The following is a 21,245-nucleotide window of genomic DNA, read 5'->3' as shown; positions in this document are numbered from 1 at the left end:
ATCATAGCTGGAGCAGGATTATCACTTTGTTGATCTGAAGTGATGTTTTCATGCTAAAGCCAAGTCATTTGTTTATATGATGGTTGGCCAACTAGTTTATTTGGATCAGTGTATTGAAAGTATGCCAGAGTTAATGTTTTGCAGAGAGAGACTACAAGTGGTAGCCATCTTGATGATGATGTCTACTGTGTGGGAGGGAGAGGAAGGGGGTAGGGCAGAAGGTAAATATAAAATCCTATTTCTGGCACTGTTTTATGATTTCTTCACTGGGTCATTACTGTGACTGATGAGCGAGACACTCCCCCAGACACAAGGTCTTGCTCGGACAGAGATTCAACTCCAAAGCTCATATTTGAATAAGCCAATAGACAAACACCATCATGTTTTCCCTCCTTACTGAAAGACTAACAAGATGGTCCGTCCCTACTACATGGAGTTTCATGAACTGTTTTTCTCCAGATTGGCAAAACCAAGCTGAAGTACACTCGTCATGTTTTCTTTGCAACAACAAATTATAATCATTCTTTGGTGGGGCTGGTTGCCATATGCAATTTTCTTTATCCTTTCATTTTACACAATCCACAAACTACTTTAATAAACTCTCTGGGGAGAATAAGAGGGAGGAAAACACACACACACACACACACACACACACACAAAGAGCAAGACATTTTTATATATGATAAGCCACCAGTTTCCAGTCCCTGTGGAATACTTGTTGTTGTTCCATTCAAGACAGCTGTGACTACTGCCTACCACTTGAATAGCACAATCACATTCACAAATGTAGACAATGAATGATGGTGGATAAGCTGATATGGTAGGTGTGTCCTCCGTATGCATTGATATAGGAACACTTCTGGCTGCTTGGTGTTCCACTGTGAACATTTTTATATTCTACAGCCCTGAAACGTACAAACAGAAAATAGGGTTTCTCAACGTTTCTATGGGAAGGGTGATGGTTCTATGTGGTACCATAACGACTCAAAGAATCCTTCAATGGTTCTTTGGGAAGGGTGATGGTTCTATGTGGTACCATAACGACTCAAAGAATCCTTCAATGGTTCTTTGGGAAGGGTGATGGTTCTATGTGGTACCATAACGACTCAAAGAATCCTTCAATGGTTCTTTGGGAAGGGTGATGGTTCTATGTGGTACCATAACGACTCAAAGATTCCTTCAATGGTTCTTTGGGAAGGGTGATGGTTCTATGTGGTACCATAACGACTCAAAGAATCCTTCAATGGTTATTTTTGGAAGGGTGATGGTTCTATGTGGTACCATAACGACTCAAAGAATCCTTCAATGGTACTTTGGGAAGGGTGATGGTTCTATGTGGTACCATAACGACTCAAAGATTCCTTCAATGGTTCTTTGGGAAGGGTGATGGTTCTATGTGGTACCATAACGACTCAAAGAATCCTTCAATGGTTCTTTGGGAAGGGTGATGGTTCTATGTGGTACCATAACGACTCAAAGAATCCTTCAATGGTTCTTTGGGAAGGGTGATGGTTCTATGTGGTACCATAACGACTCAAAGAATCCTTCAATGGTTCTTTGGGAAGGGTGATGGTTCTATGTGGTACCATAACGACTCAAAGAATCCTTCAATGGTTCTTTGGGAAGGGTGATGGTTCTATGTGGTACCATAACGACTCAAAGAATCCTTCAATGGTTCTTTGGGAAGGGTGATGGTTCTATGTGGTACCATAACGACTCAAAGAATCCTTCAATGGTTCTTTGGGAAGGGTGATGGTTCTATGTGGTACCATAACGACTCAAAGAATCCTTCAATGGTTTTTTGCAGTTCACAAAAGGCTCATTTGTTTAATTTTTAAAATGTTTTTCACCCTTTATTTAACCAGGTAGGCTAGTTGAGAACAAGTTCTCATTTGCAACTGCGACCTGGCCAAGATAAAGCATAGCAGTGTGAACAGACAACACAGAGTTACACATGGAGTAAACAATTAGCAAGGCAATAACACAGTAGAAAAAAAAGGGGAGTCTATATACATTGTGTGCAAAAGGCATGAGGAGGTAGGCGAATAATTACAATTTTGCAGATTAACACGGGTGATAAATGATCAGATGGTCATGTGCAGGTAGAGATACTGGTGTGCAAAAGAGCAGAAAAGTAAATAAATAAAAACAGTATGGGGATGAGGTAGGTAAAAATGGCTCTAAAATGTGCTCTTTGAATGATCATTAAACTGTAGGGGAGGCAGCTCATTAGCATATTTGGGTGTGTAGGTTTTAACTCTTTTTGTGCAGCCGTGAGTATCATTTCAGTTGATCTAATGTGTTGTGTTATGCCATTACACATTATACCAGGCCTTTTGGCTGATCAATGGATGGTTCCCGGTTGGGTGTAAAAGAAGATGGGTGTTGTTGAATCGGTGAAGGTAACCCGAAGTGGACTTCTGATGTTTGTGTTTCTTCTGACCAGAAGGATCAGACGCTCTGTGCCACGAAACTTGAGTCAAGATCTGTTTCTTCCTTTGCTCTTAGGAACAGGGCAAGGAGTAGGGGTAGCATTAAGTGTGGAGGTGGAGCAATTGAAGTTGAATATATATATATATCACCTCCGTGGTGAACCCGAGGAGTCACTGTCAGTCTTTTTGAGTCTTTACCCATGGTCATGTTAGGATACACTATACAGTGCATTCGGAAAGTATTCAGACCCCTTCCCCTTTTCCACATTTTGTTATGTTACAGCCTTATTCTAAAATATTATTCTACAATGTAGTAAAAATAAAGAAAACCCTGGAATAAGTAGGTGTGTCCAAACTTTTGACTGGTACTGTACATATAAATATATAAATACATATAAATATCTACAAATAAATATATAGAAATGTGTATATATATATATATATATATATATATATATATATATATATATATATATACAATTTTGTTCCTTTTTTTGGTTCCTTTTTCCCATTGTGTATCACCAAGTGTAATGGATCTACACTATAGTTGGGTTGGGGGCGGCAATGCAACACATTTGATGTCAACCGCCGTTAAACCTCAGAGAAGAAGAATGACATATTATATATGACTACGGCCAGTATCTTGTGAGAGACTCACGTATGGCCTTGTGTCATTTGAAAGTGGTTGACTGAATCAGTCACTAGTTGTCAATTCTCCCATCAGGGACCCCCAGCTGTTCCAGAGGTAGATGACTTGATTCAACTTGTCAATGAACACATAATAACACTTATGGAATTTAACAATATAATATGGCTGATCAGAATAAAAAACAGCTATATTCAAATGGATCTACAAAGAACCTTTCAGATTGAGGAAGATTCTTTATATAACGGCTCTACAAAGACCCATAACAAGGGTTCTATATAGCCCCAAAAAGGTAGTTAACGACAGCAGAACCCTTTTTAGGTGTTATATTTAAGCAATAAGGTGTGGTATATGGCCAATGTTCTTACACACGATGCAACCGGAGTTCCTGGACACAGCACTTAGCTGTGGTGTATTGGCCATATATCACGAAGTCAATCACCCAGTTTATAAACTACTTTTTGTAATGGTACTTTATAGAACCTTAGGAAAGGGTTCTTCATAGCACTATACAGGTGCCATTTAGAACCTTATCAGCATGGTTATTTATAGAACATTCAAAAAATGGTTCTACATAGCACCAAAAAGGGTTCTGCTACAGTTACAAGCCAAAGAACCCCTATCTGGTACAATTTAGAGCAGGGGTGGGCAACTTTGATGGGGATGAGGGCCACACCAAAAAATCTGAACCCATCATGAGGGGCTGAGAGAGCGAGAGAGAGAGAGAAAGCGAGAGTGAGTGAGTGAGTGAGTGAGTGAGTGAGTGAGTGAGTGAGTGAGTGAGAGAGAGAGAGAGAGAGAGAGAGAGAGAGAGAGAGAGAGAGAGAGAGAGAGAGAGAGAGAGAGAGAGAGAGATTCAACATCTAACTCACAGAGACAGAGTCTAAATAGAAAGTCTTCATCAACCCTGGTGGACTGTAGGAGAGGGGAGACTAGAGAACTAATCATGTTGGGACAGGGATGTTACACGTTGCGTTGTGGACAGTTACATCAATGGGGTGAGCCATCCACATCTCCCATCTCCCTTCACTGGATCAGGGAGTTAAAAATCCCTTGTGAGAGATGGAGTCTAGGCGCTGTACTCATGTAAAGCTTTGAACAGATATTTCTTTATGCCCAGTCTATTATATATTTACAACACAACAAGGTGTATTTAGAATCAGATCACTTAGCTTAGGGAAAGACCAAACTACCATGTACTGTACAGCAGCAAATAGATTTAGCTGTTGTCCAATAATGATGCATATAGACCTATACAACACCATATTTCATATCAGATCACTTAGCTCCTATGTAAAAACATTTTCTTTTAAACCCGATTAGACCTACTGTCCGTCTGGTGAGAGGAGATGTGAGGAGTGAAAACGTGACACTGGCCCTTTGGTGTCATAATTAAACCTGACAGTCAAGACTTTGTGGAACTGTCAACGTGGTATTTTACCCCCTGCTTCATTATCTATGAATGATTCTCCTGAGGGTCTTTCCTCCGAAACGAACTACCGGTTATAAAACAGACAGAGAGACAGAGAGACACAAGAAAAGGGCAACCAGTGAAGAACAAACACTATTGCAAATACAATCTAAATACAATCTATATTTATGTTGATTTATTTTCCCCTTTGTACTTAAACTATTTGCACATCATTACAATACTGTATATAGACATAATATGACATTTGAAATGCCTTTATTCTTTTGGCATGCAGGAGACTAGATTAAACCTACACCTATAAACATGGGAAAGCACTGTGCCGATCAAAGTTGAGAAGAGTTACACGGCTGCTTCACGTCTCATACCCAGGTACATCAGGGTAAAAGGAGTATTCACTGTTTTCGTCAAGAAGTTTGAAAGAATCAACGTGATGGCTTTGAGAGCAGCTACATTATCTCTGGGCAGAAAGATAGAGTAGTACTGTCGGCCTTGGAGGGATGTCAATTCAACTCAATTCAATTCAAAGGGCTTTATTGGCATGGGAAGCATATGTTTACATTGCCAACGCAAGTGAAATAGATAATAAACAAAAGTGTACAGTAAACATTACACTCATAAACGTTCCAAAGGAATAGAAGCATTTCAAATGTTATATCATGTATATACAATATTGTAACAATGTGCAAATAGTTAAACTACAAAAGGGAAAATAAATACACATAAATATAGGTTGTATTTACAATGGTGTTTGTTCTTCACTGGTTGCCTTTTTCTTGTGTCAACAGGTCACAAATATTGCTGCTATGATGGCACACTGTGGTATTTCACCCAGTAGATATGGGAGTTTATCAAAATTGGGATTGTTTTTTAATTCTATGTGGGTATGTATAATCTGAGGGAAATATGTGTCTCTAATATGGTCATACATTTGGCAGGGGTTTAGGAAGTGCAGCTCAGTTTCCACCTCATTTGTGGGCAGTGTGCACATAGCCTGTCTTCCTTTGAGAGCCAGGTCTGCCTACGGCCGCCTTCCTCAGTAGCAAGGCTATGCTCACTGAGTCTGTACATAGTCAAAGCTTTCCTTCATTTTGGTCAAGTATTCTGCCACGGTGTACTCTCTGTTTAGGGCCAAAAAGCATTCTAATTTGCTCAGTTTTTTTGTTAATTCTTCTTAATATAATAATAATAATATATGCCATTTAGCAGACGCTTTTATCCAAAGCGACTTACAGTCATGTGTGCATACATTCAAGTAATTATGTTTTGTTTTTTCCTGATTTGGTTGGGTCTAATAATGTCTCTCTCTCTCCAAGAGACGAGACAAGGTGACAGTTGATATCAACTGACACAGTCACACAATGAGCTACTGTTAAAATGACTCTTTCTCTCTCCAGAGGATAACAGATAGGGATGAGGCCGGAGGAGGGGTTGTGTACATCAGTGTCATAAAAACAGGGTGATTAACCTTCTCTGTCTTCCCAGAGACAATGAGCGGGTTTATCAGAGCCTACCTTAATGTGATGCATTGTGATGAGCCATAAACATTATGCCTCTGAGACAACACAGAAATGTCAGGAGTGAAGTCACACACGCACCCAGGCGTACAAAGACAAACACACAGAGAACCTGTGATATGCAGATTCTGTACTAACCCGTCACCTTTCCTTTACTAAGCACAAAAATGTGTTTGCATTCCTTTAACAGTGGAAGCAGAACAACATTCTAACTGATAATAATCAACCTGGATTTTTAGCTTTTTAAAGAAATGTTTCTAAGGTTTAAACACTCACAGCATGGAAGCTGTCAGTAATGCACGGATTGCAGAGCTACCTATCAATGAATGTAACAGAGAAAGGTTTGTTTGCTCCCAGCCTGTCCAAAATCATCAAGCGTGTGGTGAGGAGAAACACTGCGCTGAGAAGTGTTCATTTATAACAATGAGACTCAGCAATGCTAGACAACGCTGAGGAGAGCAGAGAGGAGAGGAGAACAGCGAGGAGAGTGGAGAGAATAGAGCAGAAGAGAGCAGAGCAGAGGAGAGGAGTGCAGAGCAGAGAGATCAAAGAGGAGAGGACAGGAGAGGAAAGGAGAGCAAAGAGGAGAGCAGAGCAGAGTCGAGAGGACAGGAAAGGAGAGCAGAGAGAAGAGGAGAGGAGAGGAGAGGAGAGGAGAGGAAAGGAAAGGAAAGGAAAGGAAAGGAAAGGAAAGGAAAGGAAAGGAAAGGAGAGCAGAGCAGAGCAGAGCAGAGCAGAGGAGAGGAGAGGAGAGGAGAGGAGAGGAGAGGAGAGGAGAATAAGTTACAGGTCTGTGAGAGACAGAAATCTTGCTTGGTTGTAGGTGACCAAATACTTATTTTCCACCATAATTTGCAAATAAATTAATAAAAGATAATACAATGTGATTTTCTGGATTTTTTTTCTCATTTTGTCAGTCATAGTTGAAGTGTACCTATGATGAAAATTACAGGCCTCACTCATCTTTTTAAGTGGGAGAACTTGCACAATTGGTGGCTGACTAAATACTTTTTTGCCCCACTGTACATACATACATACATAAATACATACGTACGTACGTACGCGCGTGCGTGCGCGTGTGTGTTATGCTTACATTGCCTTTCACAATGCCTCCCGTTCATTAGACTAGCCTCCATAAACATATATTAAGCCATTCAACACAAACCCTGTTGAACTCAACAAAGCCCAGAGGACCCAATTACAGTATTACAACAGGGAAATTGTCAAAACATTATTAAACATTGGGGGGTAATTTGCTGAACCAGTGTTGGGCTCACAGTGTTGTTGTATCACATGATCACACTGGGATCTTTACTGATTCATTATTTTGTTCGTCTGACTCACTTCATCTCCCATTAGGAACACTGTGAACTGCTATTAAGACACTGGTCTAAGGTCTGTTTGTGTGTTTCCTCCTAATGGTTAAGTTATAGTAGGGTGACGCTAAGCTGATCCTAGATCTGTGTTCAGATGATCATCATAATATATCTTTGAAGAGTGTGGCATTTCTTGTTTTATTTACTGTAATTATAATGATTTTACCAGGCAGGTCAATTAAAGGTGCACTATGCAGAAATCACTCTGCAATTTCCTTCTTGCCAAAATTCTAATAGTTCGCCTAATTTCTGTTTATGTGGCAAAACAACCAAGTATAGTGTAGAACATCATTGTACCATCTAAACCGCTGTGAAATATATTTGTCTGGTGTAAAAACCCGAAAGAAAAAGATGCAAAAATAAATCAATTAAAAAGCATAGAAATAGTGCATATAGAACAGATCTTGCGCTTCCTAGACTTGTTTTCAATGGCCCGGGGAAGGCATCCCCATCTAGCAATCACTGCCCTGTGTCACTTATGTTCGAAGATGAACCCTCAATCACCACAGATCTGGGATCACACAACCTTACAATAATCAGTATTTGTTCACCATAAAACAATCTGATGGGGAAACAATATCTGACCCTGAACCAGCGGTTAGAGGTGAAACATCTACTACAGTATACCAACCTTTGCTGGCCTGAAGCTGTGTCATTGTAGTAATCATAAAGTGTCAGTTCTACTCATTTTAGACCTGTCTCATATTCATCTCCTCTCAACCAGTTGTCCTGAGGCCAGTCATTCCTCTACAACAGTCAATCTCAGGAAACCTCGTCAAATATAGTTATATTATAAAAAAGAGAGGACAGAGAGAGAGAAAGGGAGGGAGAGAGAGAGAGGGGAGAGAGAGAAATAATGTTCATATTGTATTCAAGATTAAAATAAAGAGAAGAGATGATATTATATGCTGAGAATGTTGAACGATTGTGTTAGTTTGATATCTCTCTATAAGGCTGACAAAACAGAACTCGTTGTATTGTCATAGGGCTGCATTGTTCTCAGAGAGAAGCCAAGCGGCCATCAAAGCAAATGAAAGACACTCTGTTCAGACACGTCCTGTTCAGTTCAGACATTTTTATATCTCAATACAGCACATCGCCCTGAGCTCTGATGCTATTTGATAAAACCATTGTTTCACATCTCGCCCATTTTGATGAAATGTTGAAATGTTTTGTGTGAGTAATGATATGCCTACACATATCTCAGGGGAGTTATTTGGTGTTGTTAATATACTGACAAAAAAGAGTGAAAAATATTGCACTGGCTCTACTGTCAAACTGTCAATCAGTTAAATATATGGTTGCACCATTATTATGAACCGTCCTCCTCTCACTAGCCTCCTGTGTTTGATTGATACTACACTGACTATCCAATTTTCCTCCATAGAAAGCGACAGGGTATATTGGATTTGTGTGTACTGTATGACTCAGTGGAGTTGATTGGCAAGCAATACAGTTAACCAGGAATACCATGATTATATCAACACCCAACCCTGCCTCCAATTTGATCTCATCAGCTAACAAACGATGTCAGTGTACTCAGGGTCTAATTTGGATGTACATATGACGATCACGTCTCCTCCACACCCATAAACAGACGAGACAGAGAGACTGACAGACAGCTAGACTGAATAATGATCGTTACAGAGGCAGTGTTAAAGCCCGACCTACTGCTCTATACCCAAACAAAGACTTGAATCATGGTGAAATGGAGCTTACCAGTTAAGATTCCAGGCTAACCCACTAAGACAGTAGACTAGACTGTACCGTGGGTGGCTCTATCTCATTGTGCAACTAAATAGGATGCAGAGATCATTTGTAAGGCTCACAACATGACAAGGCCGATGTTAAGGGGTGAATCATCAGACTTACTGTTGCCTGAGTTGGGCAATGAGGAAGCTGACTGACCTGCTCAAAATCACTTTTCACAAAACATAAGACTTTCCGGATGCAAAAAGGAGACAGAGAGAGAGAGACTGGTCTACTACTACTGACTGGTCTACTACTACTGACTGGTCTACTACTACTGACTGGTCTACCACTACTGACTGGTCTACTACTACTGACTGGTCTACTACTACTGACTGGTCTACTACTACTGACTGGTCTACTACTACTGACTGGTCTACTACTACTGACTGGTCTACTACTACTGACTGGTCTACTACTACTGACTGGTCTACTACTACTGACTGGTCTACTACTACTGACTGGTCTACCACTACTGACTGGTCTACTACTACTGACTGGTCTACTACTACTGACTGGTCTACTACTACTGACTGGTCTACTACTACTGACTGGTCTACTACTACTGACTGGTCTACTACTACTGACTGGTCTACTACTACTGACTGGTCTACTACTACTGACTGGTCTACTACTACTGACTGGTCTACTACTACTGACTGGTCTGCTACTACTGACTGGTCTACTACTACTGACTGGTCTACTACTACTGACTGGTCTACTACTACTGACTGGTCTACTGCTACTGACTGGTCTACTACTACTGACTGGTCTGCTACTACTGACTGGTCTACTGCTACTGACTGGTCTACTACTACTGACTGGTCTGCTACTACTGACTGGTCTACTACTACTGACTGGTCTACTACTACTGACTGGTCTACTACTACTGACTGGTCTGCTACTACTGACTGGTCTACTACTACTGACTGGTCTGCTACTACTGACTGGTCTACTACTACTGACTGGTTGAGACTGGTCTACTACTATTGACTGGTCTACTACTATTGACTGGTTGAGACTGGTCTACTACTATTGACTGGTTGAGACTGGTCTACTACTATTGACTGGTCTACTACTATTGTCTGGTCTACTACTATTGACTGGTCTACTACTATTGACTGGTCTACTACTACTGACTGGTCTACTACTATTGACTGGTCTACTACTAGTGACTGGTCTACTACTATTGACTGGTTGAGACTGGTCTACTCCTATTGACTGGTTGAGACTGGTCTACTACTATTGACTGGTCTACTACTATTGGCTGGTTGAGACTGGTCTACCACTATTGACTGGTTGAGACTGTTCTACTACTATTGACTGGTCTACTACTATTGGCTGGTTGAGACTGGTCTACTACTATTGACTGGTTGAGACTGGTCTACTACTATTGACTGGTTGACACTGGTCTACTACTATTGACTGATTGAGACTGGTCTACTACTACTGACTGGTCTACTACTATTGACTGGTTGACACTGGTCTACTACTATTAACTGGTTGAGACTGGTCTACTACTATTGGCTGGTTGAGACTGGTCTACTACTATTGACTGATTGAGACTGGTCTACTACTATTGACTGGTTGACACTGGTCTACTACTATTGACTGGTTGAGACTGGTCTACTACTATTGACTGGTCTACTACTATTGGCTGGTTGAGACTGGTCTACTACTATTGACTGGTTGAGACTGGTCTACTACTATTGACTGGTTGAGAGTGGTCTACTACTATTGACTGGTTGAGACTGGTCTACTACTATTGACTGGTTGAGACTGGTCTACTACTATTGACTGGTCTACTACTATTGACTGGTTGACACTGGTCTACTACTACTGAATTGTTGAGACTGGTCTACTACTATTGACTGATTGAGACTGGTCTACTACTATTGACTGGTTGACACTGGTCTACTACTATTGACTGGTTGAGACTGGTCTACTACTACTGAATTGTTGAGACTGGTCTACTACTACTGCTTTTATATGTTTTTATTATCATTAATATTGTTGTTGTAAGCTATCATCAAGGAAAAGGGTGGCTACTTTGACCAATCTTAATTATAAAATACAGTAGGCCTAATCTAAAGAAAGCTGTTGAGAGCCTCCTCTCTTTAGTAGAGGCCATCACTCTTTTCTCGTGCATAGCCTATACATATTTTGCACAACATTAGCTCATGGCCTGCCATGAAGTGTTTGATTAGATTTTCAATTACATTTCATTGATGTCAGAGTGATCAGATTATGGTTGCACATTTTGGGGAATATTCATAGGTGGAAATATATTGGAATTAATGGAAATATATGCATATTAATCCAATTTAAATGTAGATGTTTTTTGCATTGGATATATTTACCATATCATATAGAGCCAAAACATAAACCTTTTACCATCATAAGTAGACATAATTTCTGTTAATGGTAATCCTATTTCCACTATTACTATTATTATTGCTGTTGGTCCCACTATTTTGTTATATGTACAGTACCAATCAAACGTTTGGACACACCAACTCATTCAGGGGATTTTCTTTATTATTCATATTTTCTACATTGTAAAATAATAGTGAATACATCAAAACTATGAAATAACACATATGGAATCATGTAGTCAGCAAAAAAAGTGCTACACAAATCAAAATGATTTTATATTTGCGATGTGTAAAAGTAAACACCCTTTCCTTGATGACAGCTTTGCACACTCTTGGCATTCTCTCAACCAGCTTCATGAGATAGTCTCCTGGAATGCATTTCAATGAACATGTGTGGTTTGTTTAAATTACATTTGTGGAATTTCTTTCCTTCTTAATACGTTTGAGCCAATCGTATACCACGCAAGGTACGGGTGGTATACAGAAGACAGCCCTACTTGGTAAAAGACTAAGTCCATATTATGGCAAGAAAAGCTCAAATAAGCAAAGAGAAAAGGCATTCCATCATTACTTTAAGACATGAATGTCAGTCATTCTGGAAAATCTTAAGAACTTTTAAAGTTTCTTCAAGTGCAGTCGGAAAAACCAACAAACGGTATGATGAAACTGGCTCACATGAGGACTGCCACAGGAAAGGAAGACCCAGAGTTACTTCTGCTGCAGAGAATACGTTATTTAGAGTTACCAGCCTCAGAAATTGCAGCCCAAATAAATGCTTCACAGAGTTCAAGTAACAGACACATCTCAACATCAACTGTTCAGAGAAGACTGTATGAATCAGGCCTTCATGTTCGAATTGCTGCAAAGAAACCACTACTAAAGGACCCCAATAAGAAGCAGAGACTTTCTTGAGCCAAGAAACCCGAGCAATATACATTTGACTGGTGGAAATCTGTGCTTTGGTCTGATGAGTCCAAATTTGAGATTTTTGGTTCCAGGTTGGTTCCGGATGATCTCCAGGCTGTGTAAGGGCTATTTGACCAAGAAGACGAGTGATGGAGTGATGCATCAGATGATCTGGCCTCCATAATCACCCGACCTCAAACCAATTTAGATTATTTGGGATGATTTGGACAGCAGAGTGAAGGAAAAGCAGCCAACAAGTGCTCTGCATATGTGGGACCTCCTTCAAGGCTGTTAAAAAAGCATTCCAGGTGAAGCTGGTTGAGAGAATACCAAGAGTGTGCAAAGCTGTCATCAAGGCAAAGGCGGCTACTTTTTTTATTACTGCATGATTTCATATGTGTTATGTCATAGTTTAGATGTCTTCATTATTATAATTTATTAAAAATAAAGAAAAACACTTGAATGAGTAGGTGTGTCCAAACTTTTAACTGGTACCGTATACTTTGACAAGTAATTTAACTTGCCATGTCAATAATGTCTATTGAATTGAATTGAATTGAGAGAGAGAGAGAGAGAGAGAGAGAGAGAGAGAGAGAGAGAGAGAGAGAGAGAGAGAGAGAGAGACAGAGACAGAGACAGGTAGAGACAGAGAGACAGGTAGAGAGAGACAGAGACAGGTAGAGAGAGACAGAGAGACGGGTAGAGAGAGACAGAGAGAGAGAGAGAGAGAGAGAGAGAGAGAGACACAGAGAGAGAGAGAGAGAGAGAGAGAGAGAGAGAGAGAGAGAGAGAGAGAGAGAGAGAGAGAGAGAGACATAGGATTGATACAGAGCAGCACTACTGGATTCCTGCTCTGTTCTGCACCTGCTTGGTGCCATTCTATTCTGAACCCAGTTTACTGGTAGAGTCCGTCGCCAGATTGGTACCCAGACGCTCTGCTCCTCTCTCTCAAATGTTGATGCATTTGCATTTGTGTTCAGAGGAGAAGCTGATGTGAAGCCTTTGATGTTGCAGCCTCTGTCTCTTTGATGCACCATGTGGCAACACGAAAACAGATTGAGGAGAGAGTTGGTAGGGTGTTATGGAGCAGTGTGTGTGTGAGTGTGCAAGTGTTTGCATGCATGTGTATGCATGTGTGTGTGGCGGCAGGTAACCTAGCGGTTAAGAGTGTTGGTACAGTAACCGGAAGTTTGCTGTTTGAATCCCCGAACAGACAATGTGAAAAAATCTGTCGATGTGCCCATGAACAAGGCAGTTAACACTGATTCCTATGAATAAGAGTGTCTGCTAAATGTCTCAAATGTAAGTGTGTGTGTGTCGGTTCACAATATTGTCTAGGGAATAGTGCAGAGGAAATGTCTGCCAGTCCAGCTGGATGGAGATTGGGGTCTAACTCTGCCATCAAGACAGTTCTGATGGCCATGCTTTGTTAAATGAAATGTATCAAGACGGGGGAGTGAAAATAAGTCTCATACTCCTCCTGCCCCTCTTGTCTTTAGATTAGAACACCAAGGGGATAGATAATATCAGACATGATTTGACAGCCTCAAACAACAAATAGATTTAAATCCCAAACAAACGTAATTTCCTGTTTTTGTTCAAATTTAATATTAGTGTACCACATAGAGAAAATCTGGATGGATTTTGATTGCATATTTCAGCAACAATGCATTAGAGGGTGTGGTATATGGTATAAGGGCTGTAATCCAGGCACTCCATGTTGCATTGTGTACGCAAGAACAGTCCTTAGACGTGCTATATTGCCATATACAACACCCCTGATGTGCCTTATTGCTATAATGAACTAGTTACCAATGTAATTAGTAGCAGTAAAAAGTAATTATTTTGTCATACCCGTTGTATGCGGTCAGATATACCACAGATTTCAGTCAATTAGCATTCAGGGCTCGAACCACCTGGTTTAAAATGTCAGTATGCTTCTCTCCTGATTTGAGGTGTGTCTCACTTGACTTAATATGACTAGACTGAAGGAGTTAGTAATGACAGCCTATGAATAGCTTCTCCCCCCTTCCCTGTTCCTATTCTTCCTTCTCCCCCCTTAACTCCTCCTCCTCCTTCTTCCCCCTTCCCTCTTCCTACTCCTCTCCCCCTTCCTTGCTCCTATTCTTCCTTCTCCCCCTTCCCTCCTCCTTTTCCTCCTTCTCCACCCTTCACTCCTCTTCCTTCCCTCCTCCTTCTCTTCCCTCCTCCTTCTCCCCCTTCCCCCCTCCTCTTCCTTCTCCCCCTTCCCTCCTCCTTTTCCTCCTTCTCCACCCTTCACTCCTCCTCCTTCCCTCCTCCTTCTCTTCCCTCCTCCTTCTCCCCCTTCCCCCTCCTCTTCCTTCTCCCCCTTCCATCCTCCTCTTCCTTCTCCACCCTTCCCTCCTCCTCCTTCCCTCCTCCTTCTCCCCCTTCCCTCCTCCTTCTCCCCCTTCCCCCTCCTCTTCCTTCTCCACCCTTCCCTCCTCCTCTTCCTTCTCCACCCTTCCCTCCTCCTCCTTCCCTCCTCCTTCTCCCCCTTCCCTCTTCCTTCTCCACCCTTCACTCCTCCTCCTTTCCTCCTCCTTCTCTTCCCTCCTCCTTCTCCCCCTTCCCCCTCCTCTTCCTTCTCCCCCTTCCCCCCTCCTCTTCCTTCTCCACCCTTCCCTCCTCCTCCTTCCCTCCTCCTTCTCCCCCTTCCCTCCTCCTTCTCCCCCTTCCCCCTCCTCTTCCTTCTCCACCCTTCCCTCCTCCTCCTTCCCTCCTCCTTCTCCCCCTTCCCTCCTCCTTCTCCCCCTTCCCCCTCCTCTTCCTTCTCCACCCTTCCCTCCTCCTCCTTCCCTCCTCCTTCTCCCCCTTCCCTCCTCCTTCTCCCCCTTCCCCCCTCCTCTTCCTTCTCCACCCTTCCCTCCTCCTCCTTCCCTCCTCCTTCTCCCCCTTCCCTCCTCCTTCCTCCCTCCTCTTCCTTCTCCCCCCTTCCCTCCTCTTACTCCTTCTCCCCCTTCCCTGTTCCTATTCCTCCACCACCTTCTCCCCCTTCCCTCCTCCTATTCCTCCTCCTCCTTCTCCCCCCTGGGATCAGCCTTAACCCAGCTCTCCACACTGCCACTGAGGCCACACACCACGGGAGGGTGAATATGATTAACCAATTACGATAACAAAAGTAATTCAATTTAAAACCCAGCTAGCTATAACAATGATGAAAAGGATTAGGACCAAAGGACCAAGTCTCTCAGAGGAAGTATATTATCATTACAATATGGCCAACCTGGATACAAATAAGGTGAAATAAAAATTAATTTAGTTTTCATTGAACCTTTATTCATCTAGATTGTCCCCCTGAGGCACTGTACGAATAGCCTATTGAACCTATACAATACATCACCATGAGACGCATTTCTGGTTGTTATAAAGCAGTCTACTTACTTCATAGGTTTGAACAGAGCCTGTCCGTAGTTCTGGAACGTCATGATGAGTTTTAGTTGTGTGCCTCCAGACTTCATGGCTGTTGGAGATACACAAAGACAAACAACTCAAATCATCATTGACAGCAATTACAGTATGGCAGAATCAGTCTCACTGGATGACATTGTAGAGTCCAAGTAAATCATCAGAGATGATATAATCAATTACGCAATGAATTTCCCTCTCCAGAGGATGGTCAACCTCTCCCACTGATTCAGTTCAGACTAGAGGTTGACCGATTAATCGGAATGGCCGATTAAGTAGGGCCGATTTCAAGTTTTCATAACAATCGGAAATCTGTATTTTTGGGCGCCAATTTCCTTTTTTTTCCCTTTTTTTATACCTTTATTTAACTAGGCAAGTCAGTTAAGAACACATTCTTATTTTCAATGACGGCCTAGGAACGGTGGGTTAACTGCCTTGTTCAGGGGCAGAATGACAGATTTTCACCTTGTCAGCTCAGGGGATCCAATCTTGCAACCGTACAGTTAACTAGGGAAATTGTGTCATATTAATGACCAAAGGCTCGCATTTCAGTGTGTTATTATGTTATAATTAAGTCTGATTTGATAGAGCAGTCTGACTAAGCAGCAGCAGGCCCGTAACCATTCATTCAAACAGCACTTTCGTGCGTTTTGTCAGCAGCTCTTCACAAGCACAGCGCTGTTTATGACTTCAAGCCTATCAGCCTAATGGCTGGTGTCACCAATGTGAAATAGCTAGTTAGTTAGCTGGTTGTGCGCTAATACTGTTTCAAATGTCACTCGCTTTTAGATTTGGAGTAGTTATTCCCCTTGCGCTGCAAGGGCCGTGGCTTTTGTGGAGCGATGGGTAACGCTGCTTCGAGTGTGGCTGTTGTTGATGTGTTCCTGGTTCAAGCCGAGGTAGGGGCGAGGAGAGGGACGGAAGCTATACTGTTACACTGGCAATACTATAGTGCCTATAAGAACATCCAATAGTCAAAGGTATATGAAATACAAATGGTATCGAGATAAATAGTCCTATAAATACTATATTAACTACAACCTAAAACCTCTTATCTTGGAATATTGAAGTCTCATGTTAAAAGGAACCACCAACTTTTATAAGTTCTCATGTTCTGAGCAAGGAACTGAAACGTTAGCTTTTTACATGGCACATATTTTACATGGCACACATTTTACATGGCACACATTTTTACATGGCACACATTTTTACATGGCTCATACATGGCACATATTGCATATTGGCACATTACATTTCTCCAACACTTTGTTTTTGCTAAATTGATTTTATTGATTAATTATATTATTTAAAAATAAGTGTTAATTCAGTGTTGTTGTAATATTCATTATTACAAATAAATAAATTGGCCGATTAATCAGTATCTGCTTTTTTGGTCCCCCAATAATCGATATCGGTATCGGCGTAGAGAAATCATAATCGGTCGACCTCTGGTTCAGACTGTGTGACTGTGTACTCAGAGTGAGTGACAGATGATGTCACAGTGTTTGTTTGATCAGGAAGGAGACTGGGAGGTGAAGGACAAAGAGTGCATTCACATCGCTGTCTGTTTTCTCTCTGTTCTTTCCATTCTCTCTGTTCTCTCTTGCGCTCTTCTTTCTTCCCTCGTTCTCTCTCTCTGTTCTTTCTTCCCTCTCTCTCGCTCTCTCATTCTAGAACCTAGAACATAATAAGCCATTCTACAGGGACTCCTGAGACAGCTGTTCAGAGGGCAGAAGATGGAATCCTCACATCCAAAAAGGGACAGAATTCAAGTCAATTTCTTGGCCGTAAAGCAAATTGGCCCCCAAAAAGAGGCACAAAGTCTTTGAAAAATACCATAATAGCTTTGAGAAAATCTTGTTTAATGTAAAAGAGATGTTGACATGGGCTGTGCAAAGGCGAGAAGAGGGTGAACCGTTAAAGAGGAAAATGTCAACGTTTCAGTCTCTAGACTGTTGGCATACCCACTCTATAAAGATGCCCTGATGTAACAGACCCAAAGGCTTTAGGCTCTATGTTCTACGTGTCCTAGTGTGAGTTACACATGACCAAATATATCACCTATCAACTAGAAAGTGGAATGTGTCATACATTATCAATATACAGTATATAATATCCATTGATCATTTGTATTGTATTCTTTCTGTGAATGAGTGAAGTAGATGTGACAGTAGCTAGGCATGCTATATAAAGAAAAACCCAAACTACCAACTGATGGCTTCTGTAGTCTCAATTGGTATTGACATCCTGGCCTCTCAGTAGTCATATAGCTGTGTAATTACATGGGCTGGAGGGAGCAGCATGTAGCTGGCCATACTGCCAGACCAAGCTGTATCCATCCTGCAGCCTCTCATTTCACTGCGTGTGGATTTGGAGAGAGAACCTGGTCGCAGACCTGTTTCTGTGTTTCGTTTAGCCAACTCCTCTGACTACTGTTGTTGTGCCATACAGAGGAGAAACTATCCCCGTCCCATCTGTTTGTGCGTTCACCAAGTTATCCGTGTCAATGATAGTCAGAGGAGGTGGCTAAACAAACCACTAACAGATCTGGAACCAGGCTAGTTTCTCAACTTCTATGGCATGAGAGTTGGCTGAACGAAGTAAAAACAGATCTGGGACCAGGCTATAGAGAAGCTACCTTCTCTCCTCTGACTTACCAACGGTGGTGATTCTCTGTGAGACCAAGTCCCTGAGGAGGGCATCGATGACTGGGTTGTGTCTGGAGTAGAGCTCATATCGATTAATCCCTATGTGGAAGCGGAGCCAGTTGGGGTAGGAGTCAACCGTCAGCTCCCCTCCTGTCGGAGAGTACTCCTCCACGTTCTGCTCAGCATGCCTGGGGGGAGAGAGGGGGGGTGATCAGTGTTATTACAACAGGGAGGATGACATGATTATGCATTTTGTGTAACCCCGGAATCACCATCCTTTTTAGTGTTTCAGCTGTTTTAGTGTTTTGTGTGTTGAAGTGACATGTTTTACTAAGGGACTTGAATTTGCAAGAGGGACATTTGATAATACGGTTCAGCAGCCTATAACTTTTGTGTAATAACACTTTTATTCATGTAGTAACACGATTACAATTGTCATTAACATATCATATCTTAAGTGTATTGTTTGTTTAATTTATGTTAATGTCTTATGTTGAATTTGAGGAGGATAATAATCACTTTCAGATTGTGGTGATAGTCTATAAATATCTATAAAAAATATAAGTTACCATTCCTGATTCTCTGTGGCGCCTTTGGTGTCAAATCTGATGTCTGTGTTGACATTGAACAATGTGTCCTCGTCGGTCAGAGATGGTAAGGCTCTCTTAAATAATGGGTGGTCAAACAGCGCCCGCAACCTTGAACCTTTGACAGGTACGTTTTTGTTGAGCACAGTGTTCGGTATAAACCGTCTATTTTTGTCACCATTTTGCGCATAATGTTCAGGCCGTATAAAGGCTTCCGTTTTATCCCCCGCTTTGGGGATCTTCTCCGGAGAATGGGAAGAGATGTTAGAGTTTGGCTCATTGCTGAAGTCCTGGAGGATTCTCAGAGTGTGTTTGTTAGGCCAGCCCGACTCCACTCCCGACCTGGCTCGGTGTTTAGCCCAGTTCTGAGGGCCCTCGCTCGGCGTGTGCGAGCAGGAGCAGCCGGTGTTTCCGCGCCTCTCCAGCTTTGGTAACAAGTCTATCAAGATGTGCATCGAGCAGGCGATTAGAAACACCATAAGAATCAAAACCCGGAATTTACGGAAGAGTAGCATCTTCATAGTCCTCTGTTTGAGCTGTTGTGAGTATTTACTGCAAATGATGAGCACGCATATGAACAGACTCACTACATCACTGATTATGTTTATTACGCTGGATGCCAATTTAATGAAATACACGTTGAACACGAAACCATCTTCACTTATAGCCGTCTTGAGTAGACTAAAGTTTTCAGTGTTCAACTTTTGTATTCCCAACCACATAGAAGGCTCCTTTTGTGATTCAGAACGAGAGGATTCTCCGCATGCGCTCAGGTAAAACAGGTCGATTCGGTTCAGACCAACGGTCAAGTTGAGCAAGCGGCATTATCTCAACTGCTTTCTGCTCTATAGATCCGAGTCCGAACTCAAGGCTTTATGCACAACATAAGGTATAAAGAAAGTGCAAGGGGCCCGAAATAAAAGCTCAAAAACGGTAGATAAATGATCCATCAGAGGTGTGTGTTCGCGGGGTCTGCTGGCACACATCCGTCCGGCCGTTGAGCGTGAACTCTGCGGTGTGAGAAACGAGGCTATCGTGGATCCGCTGGCCACGGGTAACGCATTGGTCCAGTCTGGGATAGGAAACGCTCAGAGAGCGCTATTCACCAATGTCAAAATATAATAAATAAATCAAATACTATTTGAGATTCCTCCTTTGCCACGATAAACGGCGAACCAACGTTGAAAAGCGCCGCAGGTAAAAAAAATAAAATAAAAAAAAGTGTAGGCTAAGTGAATTAGTTCACATATAGCCTATTGCACAGTAAGCGACCCAGTATGAAATATATGTCAATGATCACACAACAAATCCGTAATAACTACAGGCAATACAAAACAACCAAAACGAGACAAATCAAATAAATAATTCAGACAGGTGCCGATTCGCTTTCTCTCTCGAATATGTGGCTTTTGCGCGAGGAAAAAGAGAACCACTGTCTGTCCAGCGTGAGATCGAGGGTGGGTGTGTTAAATATGATGATGAAGCGCATCTAGATCCAGCCTTGCGGTGCGTCACCGTGCACAGATTGGCTGAGTCTCTCTTTCAGTCATAGAGAGAGGATGAGGACAGCAAACCCCTTAGGCTCAAGTGCCTGGCCTGCCTGTGTCTGTATTGTTGAAAATATTCCCCCTGCACATCCAGGATGTGCAAGAAGAGGGCGTCTTATCACAGTGGCGAAAATCCGCTGTCGCACAATGTTGTGTGAATACCATACATTAAATTATTTATGGCTATTGATTAGTGAAGTGCCTCTGCTTGCATCATGGATGCTTCCTTATGGAGACATGGTAGTGTCAGTCCAGGGGTTCCATTCAGTCAAATCAGCACTGCATTATCTGTACAACACACAGGAGGCTGGTGAGGGTAGGACGGCTCGTAATAAAGGTTGGAATGGAGTGAACGGCTAGAACGGAATCCCATTAATTCTGTTCCAGACGTTACTATGACCCCGTCCTTCCCAGTTAAGGTGCCACCAACCTCCTGTGGTACAGCAGCATCATCAACATGTATAAAACAAATGTATGTGGCCAAAAACAACTACAGGAATACCTGGCAGTATGGAAATGTACAGAAACAACAGATGGCTGCAGCTAATATTCACATCGCCCCTGCCTTCACTTCCCAATCAACAGACCGATGGTAGTCTTTATG

At 42.0% G+C, this 21,245-nt stretch overlaps 1 protein-coding gene across 1 annotated transcript in view; it reads right to left on the bottom strand.

Moving 5' to 3' along the window:
- Positions 1-20,545, bottom strand: part of LOC118360970 (extracellular serine/threonine protein kinase FAM20C-like) — a 99,842-nt gene extending 79,297 nt beyond the window's left edge. Inside the window, exons 1-3 of the mRNA XM_052472172.1 lie at positions 19,077-20,545; positions 18,517-18,695; positions 15,836-15,914 (exon numbers count right to left, since the gene is read on the bottom strand). Of these exons, the coding sequence (XP_052328132.1) occupies positions 15,836-15,914; positions 18,517-18,695; positions 19,077-19,816 (998 nt within the window). The 5' untranslated portion in view covers positions 19,817-20,545. The remainder of the gene's footprint in view (positions 1-15,835; positions 15,915-18,516; positions 18,696-19,076) is intronic.
- Between the last annotated feature and the right edge of the window lie 700 nt (positions 20,546-21,245).

The sequence above is a fragment of the Oncorhynchus keta genome, chromosome 2 (genome assembly GCF_023373465.1).
Source record: "Oncorhynchus keta strain PuntledgeMale-10-30-2019 chromosome 2, Oket_V2, whole genome shotgun sequence".
Classification (NCBI taxonomy): domain Eukaryota; kingdom Metazoa; phylum Chordata; class Actinopteri; order Salmoniformes; family Salmonidae; genus Oncorhynchus; species Oncorhynchus keta.
Note: the sequence above shows the minus strand (reverse complement) of the source record. Positions and strands in the feature narration are given on the sequence as shown.